The 20,178-nt window shown below is 41.0% G+C and overlaps 1 protein-coding gene across 1 annotated transcript in view; it reads right to left on the bottom strand.

Moving 5' to 3' along the window:
• The window catches only part of arb2a (ARB2 cotranscriptional regulator A), a 163,308-nt gene that overhangs the window by 136,744 nt on the left and 6,386 nt on the right, over positions 1 to 20,178 (bottom strand). The window contains exons 5-6 of the mRNA XM_085425261.1: positions 8,085 to 8,150; positions 6,554 to 6,745 (exon numbers count right to left, since the gene is read on the bottom strand). Coding sequence (XP_085281387.1) covers positions 6,554 to 6,745; positions 8,085 to 8,150 — 258 coding nt within the window. The remainder of the gene's footprint in view (positions 1 to 6,553; positions 6,746 to 8,084; positions 8,151 to 20,178) is intronic.

Genomic DNA, 20,178 nt, shown 5'->3' with positions numbered 1-20,178 from the left:
TCCTTGAATTCTTGCTCTTAGCCCAAAAGTTAAATGTCATAATGTCACACACGTGTGTGAACGAGCTATTTAGCAGATTTACTTTGGGTGCAAATTACCAATGCCAGTTCTAGAAAATAGTAACTCCCACATGAAAATGTATTTTAAGAAGGGTTTCTCACATCTTAATACAACCCAAAGAGCATGTTCTACGCTAATGATTCAAACAAAACATTGATATGATCTTTTACCTGTGGTGCATGTTTATAAATGACCTTAAACCCACTGTAAACTGTCATTCTCATTCATCAATGTCTTGTGAAACAACGGTGGGTGTGTTTTCCTAGAGGAAGCCCGAGGATGAACATATCTTCTTTGTATCATTCTCTGACTAACAAATATAGGCTCCCCGCCAAGAGAAACTCAATGAGACCACAATCAATATACTGCTACAAGGTGTGCACACACTACACAGATACAGGATGATGTACGATTACCTGGAGCACATAACAATCAGCTGCGTGCTCATCCACCGTACACAAACACACACTCGCATGCAATTCACACACACATACATGCACACTACAAGGCACTTAATATGCAAATAATTTTTTTTTTTTTTACAACAGGGACACCGCTCCATTGTTCATCTGGACGAAAGGGGGAGCAGATAGATAGATAAATAGGTCTCTAGATATCTAGCTTGGACGTCAATTGATGAAATTTCTCATACGGCAGCAGCAGTGCTGTTAGGACAGGGAATACCACCACAAAATAATGTTTTCTCTCCCTCTGATCAATTTTTAATTTGGCCCGTGCAGCCGAGCCCTTGGCGGGCCAGGCCCCGGTAATTATGGTGGGTTATTGACAGCTGCCTTCCCGCGGGAGGCTATTTAAAAGAGGTTTAACCCCAGAGCAAGTCCAGGCCCCACACCCGCCTTTGAAGGTGTCAAGTGCATTGATCTGAGCTGCGGGATGCGCTGGGACCTTCCCACCTGGAGGTGTGTGTGTGTGTGTGTGTGTGTGTGTGTGTGTGTGTGTGTGTGTGTGTGTGTGTGTGTGTGTGTGTGTGTGTGTGTGTTGCTTGCAGGGCAACTATTACAAGGCCACAGCAAGGCGGAGCATCTTTTGACCTCACACACACACAAACTGTCCTCTGGCTAAGGCTGGCTAGCTGGATAGATACCTGTCTGGCCTCTGTAACCACTTGATGCCCCAAGATAGACTGTGCACACACTATACATACAATGTTATCACTGAGCTACACACACACAAACAAGTTAACTCACAGCTTAGGGGGAATTAGAAGAACTAATGAGAGAGGAGGAAGAAGAATGGTGACTGCAGAGACAAGAGACAGAGAGATATCCTCTTAACACATGAGGCCATGACACAAGCCAGACAGATGATAGAGTGTGAGAGTGTGCAGCCAATTCTGAAGAAGACATCATCCAGCAAAAAAAGAAAAAAAGAGGGGGGGGGGGGGTCATGACAGAAATTAGAAGAGGATTCCTGTGTTTGAGTGTGTCTGCCTCGCTGCCCCCTTTCAGCCTCCCATTGAAATTCTGGGCAGATACAAACCCCTAGGCTTTTGACACACTTTCGAAAACACCACACCCCCTCTTTCTTTCCAGAGAATCTCCAGTGTCGAGCCTGACTCACTATCAAGAGAGTTAGTGAGCGAGCAAGAGTGAGATGGAGACAAGGAAGGGGGGGCGACAGCGGCTATAGATCCGTTTTGTATGAGCAACTTTCAAATTAAATTGAGTCGTTCGTGAAGACCTTGCATAACGCTCGTGGTTCGTGTGGAGCTGTGTGCGCACATGCTAACAAACTGGAGGGTTGAGAGACTTGGTATTGTAAATGTATTAATTCATATGTAAATGATCTAAAAAGCAATGAGAAGGAGTTTAAATTCATAAACTATTTTCTCATGCTGAAGACTTCTGACAATCTGACAAAAACGTAAATTGAAACTCGGTGGCTGACAAAAGTTACAAGCATTCAGAAATACTAAAAAGGAAATTAGGTTTTGCAGGACCGCAGCAGAATACAGAAAATTTTAGAAGAAAATTTCTCTACTGGTAGCAACTAGTATCACCGGCAAAATGCAAAATGCAAAAAAAGGCAGCTGAATAAAAAGGATGAGGGAGAAAAAAGTTAGGAAGCGATGTAAAATAAAAGGATCAACTTTGCTGCATCTTGATCGTACAATACCAAACAGCTACAACCTCAAAACAGGATTCATGTACATTGTTTTTATATGGATGCAAACTAGTTGAAAGTCCTACTCCTAACTCCAACACCTACCATATAACTTATGATCCCACCTTTCAATATTCAATATCCCTCCTCCCTCAAATATTCCGACTGTAACCTCACAGTCTAAACTCTCTTTCCCACCTCCTCATCCCCTCCAAACCCCATGGCACGCACCCTACACCTCCACCATCTCAGTCTCAGGATGCAGAGCATTGACAGGGCCAGAAGGTAATGATACAGCTGCCATGATGCAACAAGCAGACCTGTCGACTGTCAGGAATTGAAATCATGAAGGAATAAGCTGTCATTAAAAGGCCCTCTCCCCGTAGTGGAGCTGTCAGATGCCTGCCTTCTGCCTACTCTCTCTCTATACTCCCGTCTCTCCTCTGCCAGTCCCAACCCATTTGCAGTCACTCCCTCGTCTTCCTCTTATTTCTCTCTTTCTGCATCAATCCTTTCCACACTCCTCTCCTTCTTTCCACTTCTGCCCTCTTCCAACCAATCATAACCTGTTTCCCTTTCTGCACCCCACACCCCATCAACTCGGCTTTTTCTCAGATTCCTCTTTTCCACCTCTTCCACCACTTTGTGTTTGTTGCTGGAGCAACCTTTTCTCCTTCTCCTCTCACCTGTCATTTTACTTCTACACTTTGGGAATAGCATCACTTAGATGTGCACACATGCACATAAAGACAACATGCATGAGGCCTACACAGATGGCACAAAAATTTTCCCTCAACCCAGCATTAATGTGCACTGCGCCAAATAGTCCCGAGTATACCCTGCATCCAAGTGTGATGTGTTTGCGTCTATGTATGTGTGCTTTCTCTGTGTGCACGTGTCTATGTGACTTGTATTTAATGTATATGTTTTTGCCAGGTTATTAATGTGTCACCATCATACAGCAGCGTGAACAAGACATGGGATGAATATGGGAGAAAGAGACAGGTGATGGGAAGTAAATTGCGGCGTAAGAGACAGACTGCCCTGAGATTCACCCAACAATGTGATTGTGTGTGCATGTGTGTATGCGTGTGTGTTGCGTGAAGGGGCTGATTAACTAGCCCAATCAGCAATTTTTCCTACAATCGCCTGATTGGCAGAGGTGATCCCATCGGAAGAGAGGAAAAGCTGACTCGAGCTTCTGAGGAACATGGCGAAGAATTCCAGAGTGTGCTCGCACTACATCCACACACATTACAACAGCGCTGTGAATTAACAGTTTTATCCGTATGTGCGTGTGAGTAGTGATTCTGTGTTTTGCCAAGCCACAAGCTCCCCCAGATTTCCTTGAATGCACTCTAGTTGACCCTTTGCTGCAGGCTTTGAATTTCCAATCAGTTTCCCATGAGTAACATCACATGAGCTACACTCGAGACAACAGATTGTTCCCACAAAACGGACCCTAATCTAAACATAATTAAAAATTATACTGAGAAAATGTGACATTCTGACCCAAAACCACACTTAACAAAGTTATAAATAAAATAATGGCATGTGTGTTGCTTTCACACAGTCACACAGAATAAGCCTGTTCTAATGAACAGTTTAAGTCCAGACACCTATTTTTTTTTTAGGTCTGCACTCCTGATGATGGGTTGGTTACTTTCACACAGCTCATTTTCAATTAAATGACTTTAATTAAGTGGATATATACGCTATTTTCTTTGATTGTTTTGTCAAAATCAATCAGTCAATCAACACGATTCCTTAATTTTCCAAAATGACTTCTGACAAGTCAGGAGCATTGTGTTTAGCAGCAGAACATATCCGGTAGGTAGACAGAGCAACATTTGATAGCCACAGATTAAACTGCTGACAAATAACATAGAAGCAGATGTAGTAAGGAAAGATTTGGACTGCAACCCAACATAAACACATGTAGCAACAACTTCACAAACAGTCATCTCTTTTGCCCAGGGAGGGATAGGGGCTACTTGTCAGGTTTCAGATCTCACCTAGTCATCACAATTTTTGCTGTACCTCTCTTCCCACATGTTTGGATTAAGAAGTCCCCTTGGCCGACCAATTAGGCATTCATTATAAATACTGACACAGAAGATAAATTTAAAATAACGTATTACTCATGTCATGTCGCTGTGAGTGTTTGTCTTTGTGCTGGTTTACTGGGGAAAGGCTGTATCTTTAAAGAGTAAGATGGGATTCATCTGTCATTATGATGAATTAGTAGTTTGCACAGGTATGTGAGCTAGCCAGATAAAATGTTTAAGGGGAAGCGCATAAAAGGGGAGTAATAACATCATACAATTACATGTCAAATACCTGATATAATATGGCCTGTGTATGCTCAAAGAAATATTGATACCACTACGTATTATTAAATAAACGTGGGTGCCTTTTTATAACGTTGGCTGGTAGTGTAGGGTAGCTACGGAGTTTCTCCTTCTGTGCTGGAGGCAGAAAAAAAAACATTTCAATTCATATCCCTTTTTAATTTTTCCTCTCACCTCAGTACGTGCTTTCATGCAAAACTCTTACAATAAATATAAAGTAAAATCTAAAATAAAATCATACAGTACATACTGTAAGACCAAAAAGGGAAATGACAAATCTTATCAAATTTGTAAAGTTGACACCAAAATCGCGATAAAGTGAGTCTTTTTTGAAGATGGTACAGTAGCTGTAACTCCGGTACATAAGACATCGAGAGACACTGTGTGGTATAACATAATATAGTACAAACATGTCCATAATGGATGCCAGCAGCATGAATTGACTGTAAATGTGTGTGGCTTTTTCTCCAGTGCGCTCACAGTACAAGGCCCTTGTGCAGTAAATGTCTGGATGATGATTTGTCAGGGTGCAAGAACACGATTTCTTGTTTACTATGATGAATGGGCAACACTCGCACCACACACACACCATGTTCTCTATATTGAAGCTGTCACTTTGGCTCTCCACAGCACAACCCTGCCTTCTCCAACTGTAACACCAGCCGGGGTAACTGTATTAGACAGTCTAGGGGTACCTGATTCATCCGTTAGCGCACATGGACACACATGCGCTACTCTAACTTCTCCAGTTGTTGTGCACAATAGGAGAGGGATTTACACAGCAGCGTTTTTATGTTAATCAGATGGGCAAAACGAAGGAAGGCGGGAGAAAGAATCTAGTCTGTGTCATCTGGAAGAGTAGGTCATTATACATGAAGTGGTAGTGAGGATAGAGAAGCGGGTGAAAATAATTAGACAGAAAGAGGTACCTTTTGGTTGCTGACACATACATTTGTGAAGCAGCCTGTGAGCTGGTTTAGGCATGCACACAATAACATGCCTCACTCTTTTCACATTATATATCAAACACGCATTCCCAATTTGGCAGTCTGTTTAAGCTGCTGATTTTTACCATCTCTCCCTCTCGAGTAAGTGCTGCTGTTCCCTTGCATCGCTGTCTGCTGTTTCAACCAGTCCCCCCAGCATCCACCATTAGGTTTCTAGAAATTCAATTTAATTCCATTTTATTTGTATAGCACTAAATCACAACAGTCACCTCAGGCACTTTAAATTGTAAGGCAAAAACCCCAAAATAATAGTGAAAACCTCAACAATCAGATGACCCCCTACAAGCAAGCACTTGGCGTAACCTCCAGTTTTTATGTGCACCTGTAAAACTAAAAGGCTAGAAACTCTACATTGTTCCCTCTCGCATCACAGTCATCCATGAACACATGAACGCTACACAAGAATTCTGTGAAAAGGAAAAGTGAAGAAAGTCTTTCGGTTTATTAACAATACAAATGAAGCCAAAATTCAGTGCGTGATATCATTTGATGGTAGGAGTTTGCACCTGTGACTGTATGCCTGCTCATTATTTGCCTGTGTGATCATATGAAATGTGAAATGTTCAAAGTGTTCAGCATCATAATTTCTCTTATGACCCCAGGGCGAAGTTTTGTTTTCTTTTCCTACGCTTGCGTAAGCTGTACAATGAAGTTAAACTGAAGTGAGTCGATACAGTAAATCAAGAGTCTAAACTAATAAACCAAAAAGCATGCCTGCAATCCCATTCCAACACCGAGTGAAGTACATAACATCTAAAATATGATTCCACACTGAGTCTAACTTTGCCACAACTGCTCAACAGCCCCAAACATTCAGGCCTGTGTTTCAAATAAACTGTGTGCTGCACCCATCACACCAAAATCGTACAAGTCCTACAAAAACCACCAAACCAAAGCTGACTCCCAGTTTTGCAAAATAAGGGGGAAAAAGAAAAAAGAAACAGGTCACAGACCAGAACATTCGTTCAACAGATAATAAAATAGCTTGAAATTCTTTGTTGTGACCTCTACCTGCATGGCTCTTTCAATGAAGGGGATCTGTGTCCCTGAGTTCAAGTCCTGGTTGATGATTAGCCTACGGGCCCACTGACCAGCCCGCACCACACCACTGCCCTGAATCAGCACCAGCAGCTTAGATGGGTTGGATAAGGCATCTGGGCTGAGGTAGATAAAACCGGTGGGTTCATCTTCTGTGGCATCCACCTGAACGTCCAGAAAAATACGGGTTACCACGTGTCAGCGAAATGTAATTCATTTCAAATACAATGCTTTAAAACAGTCTTGTTGTGATTTTATATGTACATCTCTGAATTCTATTGCTTTAGAGGAAAAAAAACACCTGAAAAAAAAAAAGATATTTTCCATATGTAAAGTGCATGAGTTCTCTTGTGTGTACTCTAAAAAAGCTCACATGCATCGATACATTAACCACTCAGATAACAGTCCTTATAACAGAGAGTAAAACAGAGAGAGAGAGAAAGTGTGTGCCGTTGTGCTCCACATCCAGTGCTTCTTTGCATCCTTCCCAAGTATGCCTAGAATAACCGCTAAGGAGACAAACACTGTCCATAAAAGCCATGGGTGGCAGCTGCAAGAACTTAATCCAAACAGACAAAGGGAGCCAAGTGGGGGAGAAAATCTTACCCTTTATTCTCTTGTGCGCCCTCATTCCTTCTCCCTATACTTGGCTTCGGTTAATCTTCTTAAAATCTGCGGTCACAAGTTCAATGCCATGCAGGTGGACGGACCCACCACCAACACACACACACGCCGCATACGTGTGGGCGGGTGGGCAGCAGAAAAGCATAACAGAGCAATTTTCCAGGGGAATAATGAGATAAATAGGCCAGGCAGATAAACCAGTAAAAGTGTATGGGGGCTAATGAAAGGCGCTGACTCTGGCTAGGTGATTTATGGACACTGTTAGTGCTGGAGCTAACTTTGGCATGTTTCTAAACACTGGCGCTGCCTAACATCCCCATAAACGCGCACTGAAAAATGATCACTACTTTTATACACAGAAAAAAAGAGCAGGAATGGCGAGGTAAAGGGGGGGAAAAAAGAGACAAACATGCTTCCAACAACAAATAAAAGGAATTAAGTGTACGTTCTGAGCCTGGATGAGCTGGGCAAAGAATAACTCCACGATGGCAGAAGAGAAAGTCCCCTTCAGCGCAATTGAATGCAAAACAGATTAAGCATCAGCATGCTGCGCCTCTGTGCCTTTGAAATGAAACGTCACAATACAGTTAATTTGTTGAGGAGACACTTTTGCACAAAGGATGTGGGCAGAGGAGGAGGGTAAGAAAGACAGGGAGTAAGAGAGAAACTGAGTGAGATAGAAAAAGAAAGACAAAGAATGAATTGGGAGAGCTGACTCCTCACAATCCCCTTTTCTTTAGTTTTTTAAACAGAACACTCAATATCATAATCACACTCTGAAGCCTAAGCATTTACGTCCATTTTAATATTTAATACTCCCTTTAATCTTCAATGGCATAAATCAAAGAAGAAAATGCCTCCTTTCAGTATGGGTACTTACTGGCAGGATTTCTTTAGTCATGTTGCACTTTTTCTCCAACAGCTCATAAACATACTGAGTGATGATCTGCAGAGGAAAAAAAGACACAGAAAACACACAGTGAGACGTTACACTGATAATACAGTCTTAAAGCAATTAATAATTTTATATTGCTGTTGATACAAATCCATCCCACAAAAGTCAACTAAACTGTGTGCATGTGTGAGCAAGTAATAGCACCCACTGTCAAGCTTACAAACAGAATAAAAAATACTATTCACAGCCCTCGTTTGCCCTCTGGTCTGTGTGTGTGTGTGTGTGTGTGTGTGTGTGTGTGTGTGTGTGTGTGTGTGTGTGTGTGTGTGTGTGTGTGTGTGTGTGAGCACGAGCAACTTGAAAGGGTCTGGATTGTACTATGTGTAGTGTGTGTACGTGTGTGCGAATCACAGTGTAGTGAGAGTGTTGAGGTTGTAAGTGCCAGGAGAGGAAATCTCCTGTACAAGCGAAGGGCTGATGTAAGTTATGTTTATCCCCGCAGCCACAGCACTAAAGAACCTTATATACCGAGTCATTCCAACCCCGGGCCAAGCCTTTCATGGTTCAGTGACATTAACAACGTTCTTTTCCATTTTCCTTATTTTTTTTTTCTTCTTCTCCCCCTGTCCTGCTCAGCTGAGAACACAGAGAAGCACTCGGAACAGATTTCAATTTTTGATCAGGTGTGAGAGAGAGACAGAGGAGTTAACAGTGATAATAGATGGCAAGGCACGCCACCGCTAGCAGTAAGATGTAGTAGAGCTATTGACGCTGTTATGATGTCTCAACGCATGCTATGACAAACTCTCTGTCCTGTACATGTCACAACAATTGTGTTTGGTTGATGGACCACAGAGGGAGCTGCTGCTGCTATGGAGGCTCACATTGGTTTGTTTTAGAAGTGTTAGTCTTACTAAATCAGGAAACCAAAGGCCAGCCGAGGTGCCACAGCTACGCAGCGCGCCCGAGCTTGAGTCATGCTGAACCCATCGACCCCCAAACACAAACAAGCAACAACCAGACACTGTTATGTCTCGCCGCACGGAGCGGGATGATGCCCAAATGACATTAATGTGTGGAAAGGAGAAAACCTGCGCTGAGACTTAAAAAACACCAGAAAGCAGACATGCACACAACAAGCGGAACAGGGATTGGTCATTGCATCTTTTACTAAATGAAATGTTTGGTTAACAAGTTAAAAAAAAATATATCCATTTATAAATCCAAACAATGTCAAATCATACAAATTGACCTTCACAAGCTGCCAGTGTTTTGCAGAACCCAGCAAACTTCCTGTGTGTACTAATGAAATTACTTATTTAGAGAAGGGAAAGGATCGCTGCTCAGTGCTACAATGCCAAGTGCAAAAATGTTCTGAATCAGTACAGAGAACTTAGAAGAAAAGCAAACAAACAAACAAACAACAGTAACGCAACATTTAAGGGACATGAGGTGTTCAGCTTTTGCAACTTTTGGCACAAAAATAAACAAATAAATAAATATTCTTTAATTCTTTAGACCACATTTCATTGTTTTATGTCAACCATGGAACAATGAAATTATGCAGATCTCTAAAATTGCATGTACCAAACTTACTTAATAGATCTTTGGAACAGCAAGGTCAAATGCAAATTACGAACTCACAAATAAATAAATAATACAAAGAGCAGCTTTCGCGTCAAACATGAATTTAATGATAATCACAAAACTGTAACGTTATACCCAAAATAAACTCAGTGCTAACATAGGATACTCCTTAAAGAGCAAAACACAAGAATTACATTATGAATCAGACACATATTGGCCTTATGCCAGCCAATCAAAGGCCAGCAGACAGACCAAATGAAATCATTGATTCTACCATTTGACCCTATGGGAGGGTGGTGGTAGAGGAGCTAAAACAAGCCCACCTCACCCCCACAGAACCTCACAGCTAATTCACTAAAATGTCAGCTGGTCTGATGAAGACTAAAATGATTCTGGGCCTCAGTATGCTAGTGTTTAATGACATCAATAAGCTTCACAGGAAATTTCATTTGCAGCATGTTATTTGTTCTGTGCCTCAGGTGGCTCAAGAAACATCTGATATAAAATAAGAAGAGAGAGTGATGGGGAATAGGGAAAGGAGAAAAAATGTGTGTGCGGGGAAATGCAAGAGTTTCACTGCATGAATATGTTTCCACTCATAAAAGATAATGTAGATTATAAATAGGAAAATAATATTCAATGGACTGCTGGGTCATCGTATCAATTCTCTTTAGTTTATAATGTCAAGATCCAATAAGAGCTAAAGAGGGACAGTGCCACCACACAACATCCGAATTCCTTAGTAACAATGGCACAGACTGGATACACACTGAAACACGCACATACACAGGCAACCTACTTCTGTGCCGGCCTCCGAGGACTACGTCTCAGCAGCTGATCAGTACAATAAGAGAGGCCTCTTTGTCACCTAATTACCAATGTGTATTAGTGCTTTAATGAAAATGCCTGCAGGATGCAACTCTGAGTGTCTACATTGTCAGCATCAGACGATAAGACAAGCACGAGGAACTGATTTGGCAAGTAATATTAAGACACACAAAGAGAGGGGAAGCAAGGGAATGAGATGGAGAAACACAGAAGCATGTTTATGGGAGTGAAATCAATAGGTTTCACTGCCACAAATGCTACCATGATCTTTTTATCTGCAATTCGCTTGTATTATCAGGCTAACAAGACACAGGCACAGCATTATTTTAAATGTCAGCGCAGGTTTAAATTACATTAGTTTAGACTATTGTAAAAGGTTGAGGTCAAAGTCCCACACTACATGATGTTATCTTCAGGGACACACACAAGTGTGTCAGTTTGCAAAACATTTGTATCTGCACCCTTTACTTGGGGTTTTTTTTTTCAGCCTTCAGAGAAACAAACTCAGACAGAATGTAAATGATGATAAATTATACTAATAAAACAAACTTTCCACATGCCTGTGATAAATATACGCAGATCCTGGGACAATCTTTGGAGTACGAGGTCGCCTCTATGTCTGTGGTTTGTGTAGAGGAAGCATTGCGGTGATGAACCATGAAGAGGGGGATCAGAGAGGAAGGAAGGGACTTAGAAGGAAGCTCAGCAGGAGGAAAGAAAGAAGACATGAAGGGAGGGATGTGAAGAAATCCCCAGGACACATAGTCTCGTGCCAGCTCCCACAGCGGTGAACAGCTGAGAGGAGAAGGGGTAATTGAAGAGGGGATGTGGGAGAGAGAGAGAACAGTGCAGTGCATGGCCTTGATAAGAGGCCCTTAAGTGGGTGGGCAGTGACATCAGCTCCTCGCAAACTCCTGGTCATCCCCATAACAGTCTCCTCATCGCTCACAAACAAACACCACGCCAAGGTCTTAATGAAGACCATCGTGGCTGCAAGTAGATATACTCTTAAACTCCTCACAGAGAAGAGGACCTCCCACATTAAGTGTGTGTGTGTGTGTGTGTGTGTGTGTGTGTGTGTGTGTGTGTGTGTGTGTGTGTGTGTGTGTGTGTGTGTGTGTGTGTGTGTGTGTTCTCCCACTGATTGCAACAGTCATGCCTGGTTTGGCTGACCGCACCTGGGGCAATAAGCAGCTCAATCTTCCCAGAAACACAAAATAACAAATATTGGGAGTAAGAGAACCAAGACAGGAAGAGGAGGAACAGGAATAAGGGAAAGCAAAGCAAATATTAAGAGAAAAGAAGGATCGGAGCGAGAGGACGACAGTGATTAAGCAGGAAATGGTTTTGATGCTCAGTGCAAAGGGAACAAAAACTGGGGTTATAACAAGGAAGCAAAAGAATGTCATAATCTAAAATTAGCCCACAGACAAAATCATGAAATACAATTTGTTTGTATGTATTAATTATTTTTTAATAACATATTTTTAGCTGTTTTTCAGTCTCAACCTTTAAATAATCCAGAGTTTAAGTTTGAGAGCCAGTTTCAGGAAGTTAAAACAATGTAATTAGAAACATTTGTAACACTTACTGAGGCCACTGAGGCCACACTTCTTCATCTGCAAAACTATATTTAAGTGGAAGAAGGCACGTGTGAGGACATAGTAAAGACAGAGACACATACTGTATACACACATACACATGAAACCGAAGCAGAAGCACACATGCCTCTTGTCTCTCTAGTCCAGAGCCCTCTCCCAAAGCCACTTAGCCATAGAAACCAGAGAGCAAGAAGAGGCATCAAAGCTGTTTATATAATGAAACTGAAAGAGCTGCTCCGTGCCGTATCACTGACTGCACCCAGAAAAGCATTCCTTCTTCTCCAGAGAATAGAGGAAAGGAAGAAAAAGAGGGGAGAAAAAAAGAAGAAAATCCCCCTGAACAATGCAGCACAACAACAGCGGCAACAACAGCAAAGCATACTCAGAAAGAGAGATACTGTGAAAATGAGAGTGAGCGTGAGGCAATAGAAAGGTTGTTTATTTTAAGTCAGCCTCATGTACCAACAGAAAATGTATTAAAATAGGCCCTATTGCTGTGAATTTGTGATCTGTCAGTCCGCGTGGGAAACAAAGAGAGAGAGACAGAGGGAGAGAGAGACAGAGAGGGAGAATGCTGTAATTCCCATGAGGTCTCTGTCATTCTTCTGTCAGAGGAGAGAGGGCTCTCCAGGGGAAGAGAAAGTTCTCAGACACAGACAGACAGACTGTTTACACTTAGCGTGGATATCCCTCTCTCTCACTCCTCTCTGCCCTCCCTGCACTGCTCATCCTAATGGCATCATAATGACCTCCTCAGGTGTTAACTGAGAAGTCGGCAGAGGGCTAATTCAAACTAAGGTATTGTATGCCTCGGTGGGTGTCGGCAGCAGCGACAGATGTCTTTGCTGTAACTAACAGCTCTCCTGTCTTTTCCCCAACAGCCCTTCCACCCCCACCCCCATCCCCTGCCCAATTCCCTTTTCTTTCATCAACTCAAATCCACCTCACCCACTCCTTGCAACCATTTTTTTTTTTTGTCTGGATGTGTCTGCTTCCTCCTTCGTGCTCTCACAAAAGCTGCAGCAGCAGTTTTAAAGTGTTTTGGGAATGGATACGTGATGGCAGTCGGTGGCTCAGGGCAGACAGCTGTCATTTATAGTTCCTCTTTAGAGAGATCCCATTAGCTTCCCAACAAAATGGTCCACAACTGTTATGGGGCCTCCTGGTGCTTTAAGTACAGTATGGAAGCCTGTCTCCAGGGTTTCCATCATTGGCTGGATGCAACACTTAATGACTGCTCAATGACTTTTTATGGGTAACTCAAAGAACCTCTAAAAGCAAAGAACATAATCCATTTCTTGTTCAAAATGGGGAAAGAATGCTTCAAAGTTTGTTTAACAGAACAAAAATGTAAAATAAAACATCTGATTGAATAGCCTGTGAATCCAGTTAATAGTAAATAATATTTCTTATTACACCACTACTTCCCTACTTCTCAAAATAAGTCAAGTATATGACTGCTTTTTTCTTTGGATGCTCTTTGAAGACTAGAGTAAAACTAAAAGAGTAGTTTCTCAGTGTATTTTCAAAAACACTGTCAAAGAATTTGATTACAAAGGTTGGGTAGTGTTAAAAAACAAAGATGCAATATCTCACAGGTAACTTGTTTAACTGGCAACAGGTCAGCAACATGACTGGGTATACAGTAACTCCAGCAGAGCATAGCTCAACAATTTGGGAATAATGCCTATTTTCTGGGAGGACTGAGACTGAGAAAAAGGCAGGCTACACTCTAGACTGACGGCCAGTTATTAAAGGTACAGCAATTTAATCATAACTTTCATCAGCAAAAGTACTTTAAGATAAGGGGCATCTACCATTACTCTCAAAGGACAAGCAGTAAAATCAAAGGCCAAACACTTCAAGCAGGCTAAATATAAAGGAGATGTGGGGGAAAACATTCCACATTGTTGAGCGCAGATTTATTGTATGAGTAATATTCAAGCTCTGTTCTTTGAACACCTCCACAATTTTTGTCTCCTTCCTTTGTTTTTTAAACATTATTATGTCACACTGTGTCACAGAAATTGTCTCGTTAAAATTTAGAGGCAAAAACACTTTTACACTATTTTACACTTTTACACTTATTTGCAAATTTTTACACTATATAAAAGTTTGCAAATAACAGTTCAGTAGTCAACATGATTTAAAACAGCAGGTTAATTTGCTAGTGTTAGGATGTCAGTGCTGAACACAACAACGCTGTATTTGTTTCTCTAATATTATTATGGTAGCCAAAGTTACAAGTTCACAGACCCAAGACAGTATGTACAGTGCAATTCACACACTGTGTTAGATTAAATTAATCCAGATATTAACCCACCCACTGAACAATTTCATTGGATTAAGACTAGGTACAATTATAATCACCAAAGATTTTCTTTTGGCTGACTACAGTTTTTTGTTAGAAACCTGTTATACCTTCTTATTGAATATTTGCGCAGCGGGATTTATAATGATGCAGGATAATAACCCAAAACAAACCTCGCAGGTTTTCAAGAAGTATGTGAAGGCCAAAAAGAAAACAAAGAGAAAAAACAAAAGAGGCATTTACACACACCTGAGCTCAACACAAGGGAAAATATGCAGGGACAGCGAGCTTTCCTGACACCACAAAAAGCAATCATACTGGAAAACATGGATTTTGCACACAGGCCTATCTCAAGCACATTATGTAATTAAATACTAAGACATTTTTTCAAAGATTGAATTTTAATTTCAGATCACAGCTCATATCATGATTTCTAATTATAAATAATTAATGCCATTTAAAAGTATCTTCACATTTGGTCTCAGACTTTTGTACCACGCATTTTATACCCTTCACTTGTTCTAGCACCAGTGCCCGAAACCTTGGCTAGCAAGTCGCCAATATGACAACCAATATCCATAATGTGGAAACAGAGTGAGACAGGAGGAGAAAAAAAGATAACAGAGGGACTGTAGATATTGTATGAGACAAGAGAGAGAGAGATAAAGAGACAGTGAGAAAATGAGAAAGAGAGAGAGCGAGAGAGGGGGAGAGGGAGAGAGAGACAGCTCTCTAATTCAGCCATCTGGCTAGCTTTACTTCATTATAATATTCTGACTGTGTGTGTGTGTGTTTACAAATTTGTGACTGCCTTCCATTCGACAGATGCAGACAGAGCAGAGAAGAATCCTCATTTATTAACAGCTTAATAGAGCTCCATCTGGGCCAGACCCTATGCTTGTCTCCTATCAGAGAGATTCATCACCAAATCACTGGAATTAGACTACAACTGACACCTACACAGGCTGAGGTGACCCTGCTGCATTGAATAACATTGCACAGATAGCCCACTCTTTATTAAGCCGTAATATGCCATAATGATAACACTGAGAGCCAAAAATGGGAAATGTCACTATACCAGTAGTGTGTGGGGTTTTCAGGTGGGTTTCTCCAGTCCTATCTGTACAGAATAACCTAGCTTCCCTTACAAAACATAGTTCATATTATTAATAAACAGATGCTTCTTGAGTACATTTAAAGGTTTTCAATTTATGGATCTGAGGAATAACCTTCTACTAAAAGTCTGCTATATAGCGTACTATAAGTATTTCATTTATTTTACTAGATCTAAAAATCAGGGCGCTATCTAACCTTATGTAGCATTTCTTGATTTTGGAACCACAGCCCAGGCACGTATTTCCCCCCCTCACTCATATGCAGAGAAATATGACCAGTGGTCTCCGAACAAAGTGGACTGGTGGAACTTCTCTCACATACCATCTGCAAATCTCTCTACATAATACCATCATTATATGGCAGAAATTCGGAATGATTTTTTTATACATCAAAAATTATTTGCTGCTCTTGTGCTCAACCAAAATTTTGTTCCCATCTCTTTCTTTTGCTTGGAGGCCATCACACCAACATTCTCGTTCTCCCTCTTTCTATCTGTCCCTCCATTCAGACGAGGCTGAAGTGCAAATTGGACATCTGGTGCTGTGATGTGTCTGACAATACAGCCGCCACCCTCCCGCCTCCGCGCACACAGACACACGAATGCACGTGCACATACAAGGAGTCCTCCACGCAAAATGCAGAACTGTGAGCATACAGTGATGGTAAAAGGAAGAAAGAAAGGAGAGAGGGAGAAATGGACAGAGGCATGGAGAAAGGGAGGGAGAGAAAGGAATTTGATTGAACATTAGGGGGCAATGATGAAGCTATTCTATTCACACTGCCAGGGGCAAACACATGCACCCATGTCCTTGTGCCATCTTACACAGCTCTTGGGCTGAATGTAGCTAGTTCTCAGACCGTCTCAGGTGGCTGGCTGATAGAGGGCATTAGGGTGTGTTGTGGAGTGGAGTTGGCTTATAACAGAGCTGTCTGCATAGAGTGTTGTTCCACATTTACCCTCATGACATCTGCAAAAAGTCTTCTGTCTGACATAAAGAACAGGATGATAGTGTTGAAAGAAACGACTACACAAACAAACAACAGCATGCAGTAAGAATTCAAGGAGAAATACATTTGCATGCATTGGCTATACAGTTGCATAAATAAGCATACAGGTATGGCTTTGTACACACACACATACACACACGCACATCCTTAAACCCACACATAAAGAGGCTGACTAAGCACCATAACCTACTTTTACAACCAAAGGCATACAATTCAGTAGTTGTGTCTATTTATAATGGAGCATATTTCTTCCCAGCAAAAACAATGCATTTGTACTTGCAAAGCTGTATGAGAGGTACAGTATTCATTTTCTTGAATCATCTGTGGCCTAAAAACAACAGACAGATAATATTGCTTATTCAGGTAGTGCTCCTTTCTTCTTAGCCAGTTAATCTCCCGAAGCACAACTCATACAGTATTTGTTCTCATTACACAAGCTCACATCAACAGGGATTGACACTATTTCCTTTCTCCTTCTCTGAAGAAGATATAACTGTCAATTTTTTTTAATCACAGGATGAATAAAATTTGCATACATTGTGCTTGATGATTATTTGCTTCATCTGAATGCTTGGCCCCCCTCAGATGCTCGAGTTCAGCTGGTTTAAATATCTGTGTGTTCTTTCTGGGCCTTTGCTTTCCTGCTACCAAATGTTTGTTTCTACATCCTCTTTAGATGCTGGTAGATAGCGCCCAAGCATTCAAAAGAAGAGGGGGGGGGGGGGGGGGGGGGATTTACAGACGGCTCTCAAAGGAGCTACTGTATACAGCATAAAAAAAAAAAACAGGTAATCCCACAAACAGGTCTATCACTTTGCTTTGAACTTCAAAGAATGTTCACAACAATTAAAAGCAACATAGTAGGGAATGCAAATTACAAAAAGAAAAAAAAGAAAAAGATTACAAAAGAACATTTGTCTCATTATCTTAATGCATATTGTATGTTGTGGAACAGTGGGAGTGAATTAGAGGTGAACTTTATAATGGTGTATGTTTGGATATACAGAAAAAATATTCTGTATATCCAAAAAAGGTGCATCAAAGAGCTCCACAGAAAATATTGAGCTCTGCTTAAATAATGCCTTTCGTTAAAGCAAAATTCTTTCAAAGGTACTGTCAGTTTTTTTTAGTTTATTTAACAGAAAAAATAAAATTGTATTCATAAATATACAATTATTAGTGTGTAATTAGAAATACTCCTATGGATCTTAGAAATGCATAGGAGCAGACACCAGTTTGTGAAAGCCGCCATGTTGCCCCACCATCTGAAAATACAGTGACTGAGATGGACACTATCATTACACCTCTCTGCATTTTATGTATGTGGCTAGAGACTGGCCACATGCGTAGTACGACACAGACAGAGGAGAAGAGAACATTCATTTTAATTCGGGTCTGCATCATCAGACTCTACGATATGAAGGATCATATCGATGTTTTAACATCTGAGAAGAGGTCCCCTTCACCAAAGAAGTGAAAACAGAAATAGACAACGCGACTGACATATCATGTCATTCTCTTCCTCCTCTTTGCTAACTGTCCAAGCCCAATAGTGTCAAGCTAACAGCAGCTAACAAAGGCTAACAGCAGCTAACAGCTCAACAGTTGCCGATAAAAAAGCTCAGGATATCTTCAACAACTCACCTCAGTATTGCTGTCATTGAACAGCCATGAACTTTACTGACTCGTCAACTTGTATCGAGCTCCATTCACAAAGTTTTATAGCTTCCCCCGAAGTAAATAGACGTGGACACATAATGACAGCTGAGATAAACAGCAGACTGACAGTCTACACTTAGTACAGATGTATTTTGTATTTTGAATTGGGAGGGGTGAGAAAACAGAATTCAGCTGACTGCAAACTGCTCACATCTAGTGGTGAGATTTTACAAAAGGTGCCTTTAAGTACCTAGTGACACATCTAGTGACTTTTTGGACAAACAGTCACCGAAACCTACAGATGAGTGTAAAGTCTCCTCTCCCACCATAAACAAACTGCTCTCTGTGGCTACGCAGTTGAGTGAGAGGCTGTGATCTACTTGCACAGATATACACAGTGTTGTTTGGAAGGTCTGGGTAACAAATCATACTTGAGAGCATTTTTAATGACCACTTAACATTTATACGCAGTCATATGAAAAAAAAGTTTTCATATGACACTATGGAGGTCGGTGAAAAACGAAGTACACTCTGCTTATCCAACACACCACATATTTACATACACATTCACACAAGCAGTATTTAACACTACCCGCTCCTATCTATTTGTATACATTTATACTCTGAATCCATTGGGCACAACTCGGCATTCAGTATCTTGCCCAAGGACACTCTGGCATGTAGACTGGAGCAGCTAGGGATCGAACCTACCAACCTTCCAATTAGAAGAGGACCTGCTCTACCTCCTGAGCCACAGCCACCCCAATTAAGAGGGTAAGTAGGAGCCAGGTGCCACAAATCAAATGCACTTGATGAACTGATTATCAGGAAGTGTGACCACGTCTTTAAATGGAGAAGTGTGGCCAGTTTGCTGGTGTGGAGCATTCGGATGTCTGTTAACACAATACCACAATCTTTCCAGGAGTCGATACACCAGCAAATTCACTCTAAGGTGAAACCGTGCAATGATCAGAGAAAATGAAAAAAAATATCATCACAAAGGCTTCATCACAGTTATAAAATCAAGATTCTTAAAAATAAATACAATTGATTCAACTTAAAGACAAGTCTTTAGTCATGCTGAGAAATATAATAAAAATATGAATTCATTTGTACAAGATCATGAAAAGCAGTAAAAGGAGTGTGAATCTACAGGGTGCCAGACTTCCATGTTTCGAACCTAATAACTTTGTTTTTACAGCGAGTAGTGTAAAGCAATATCCTAAAAGGGACCAAAGCATAATGTTTTCAGGTCAGAGGAAATAATAAAGTCATAAAAAGAAGGATGATTATCAGCTGAAGAAAATGAGACTACCTATACCTTTTTCAAGTTGCTTCTCAAAGTTCAGCTTTAGGTTTGGCAGAAAGCTTACATCATGATGTGAGTCCCTCACTACGTAATGCTAGAAAAACAAGCTCCAACGTTAACTGAGCAACAAAAACTGAACTTAAAAGTATTATTTCCCTAAAGTAGTGATGTCACAACGCCAACAATCCGTTGGCTGAAAGTTGTGAAAGTATGCTATTGTGAGATTTTTGTTTTAGCTTAAACGAGATAACATTAGCGTTGGTTTAAAAAGGCTAAGGTTCATTGTTAATACAGAGAGTATATCAAAAAGAATTTCCCGATTTCAAAGTGCTTTAATTGCACAGCTGTTTACCGGTGGAGATCAAAACAGGGGACTCGTAAATTTCACATGTTTGCAGATAGGTGGGATCCCAACAGCAGGGACTCTAGAAATCCTCACAAACGTATGGGACGGGTTTGACTATTATATGGACCTGTGCCATGTGTCTGGAGGGGGGCACATTGAGCACTTCTGAACACTACAAGTTTTACATGTAAAACTTTATATTCAGAAAGAATTTTTAAATTTACTACAAGCTTTTATGGCTAATAAAATGAGCTTTTTTTTTAAAATTAGATTATGCTTTTTGATACACCCTGTGTATGTTTTTAATGTAAAGT

This window comes from Rhamphochromis longiceps, linkage group LG12 (genome assembly GCF_057381845.1).
Source record: "Rhamphochromis longiceps isolate RC_006_pf linkage group LG12, R_longiceps_female_GT1.1, whole genome shotgun sequence".
Taxonomy (NCBI): domain Eukaryota; kingdom Metazoa; phylum Chordata; class Actinopteri; order Cichliformes; family Cichlidae; genus Rhamphochromis; species Rhamphochromis longiceps.
The sequence above is the reverse complement of the archived record's forward strand: the minus strand, read 5'-3'. Positions and strand labels throughout refer to the sequence as shown.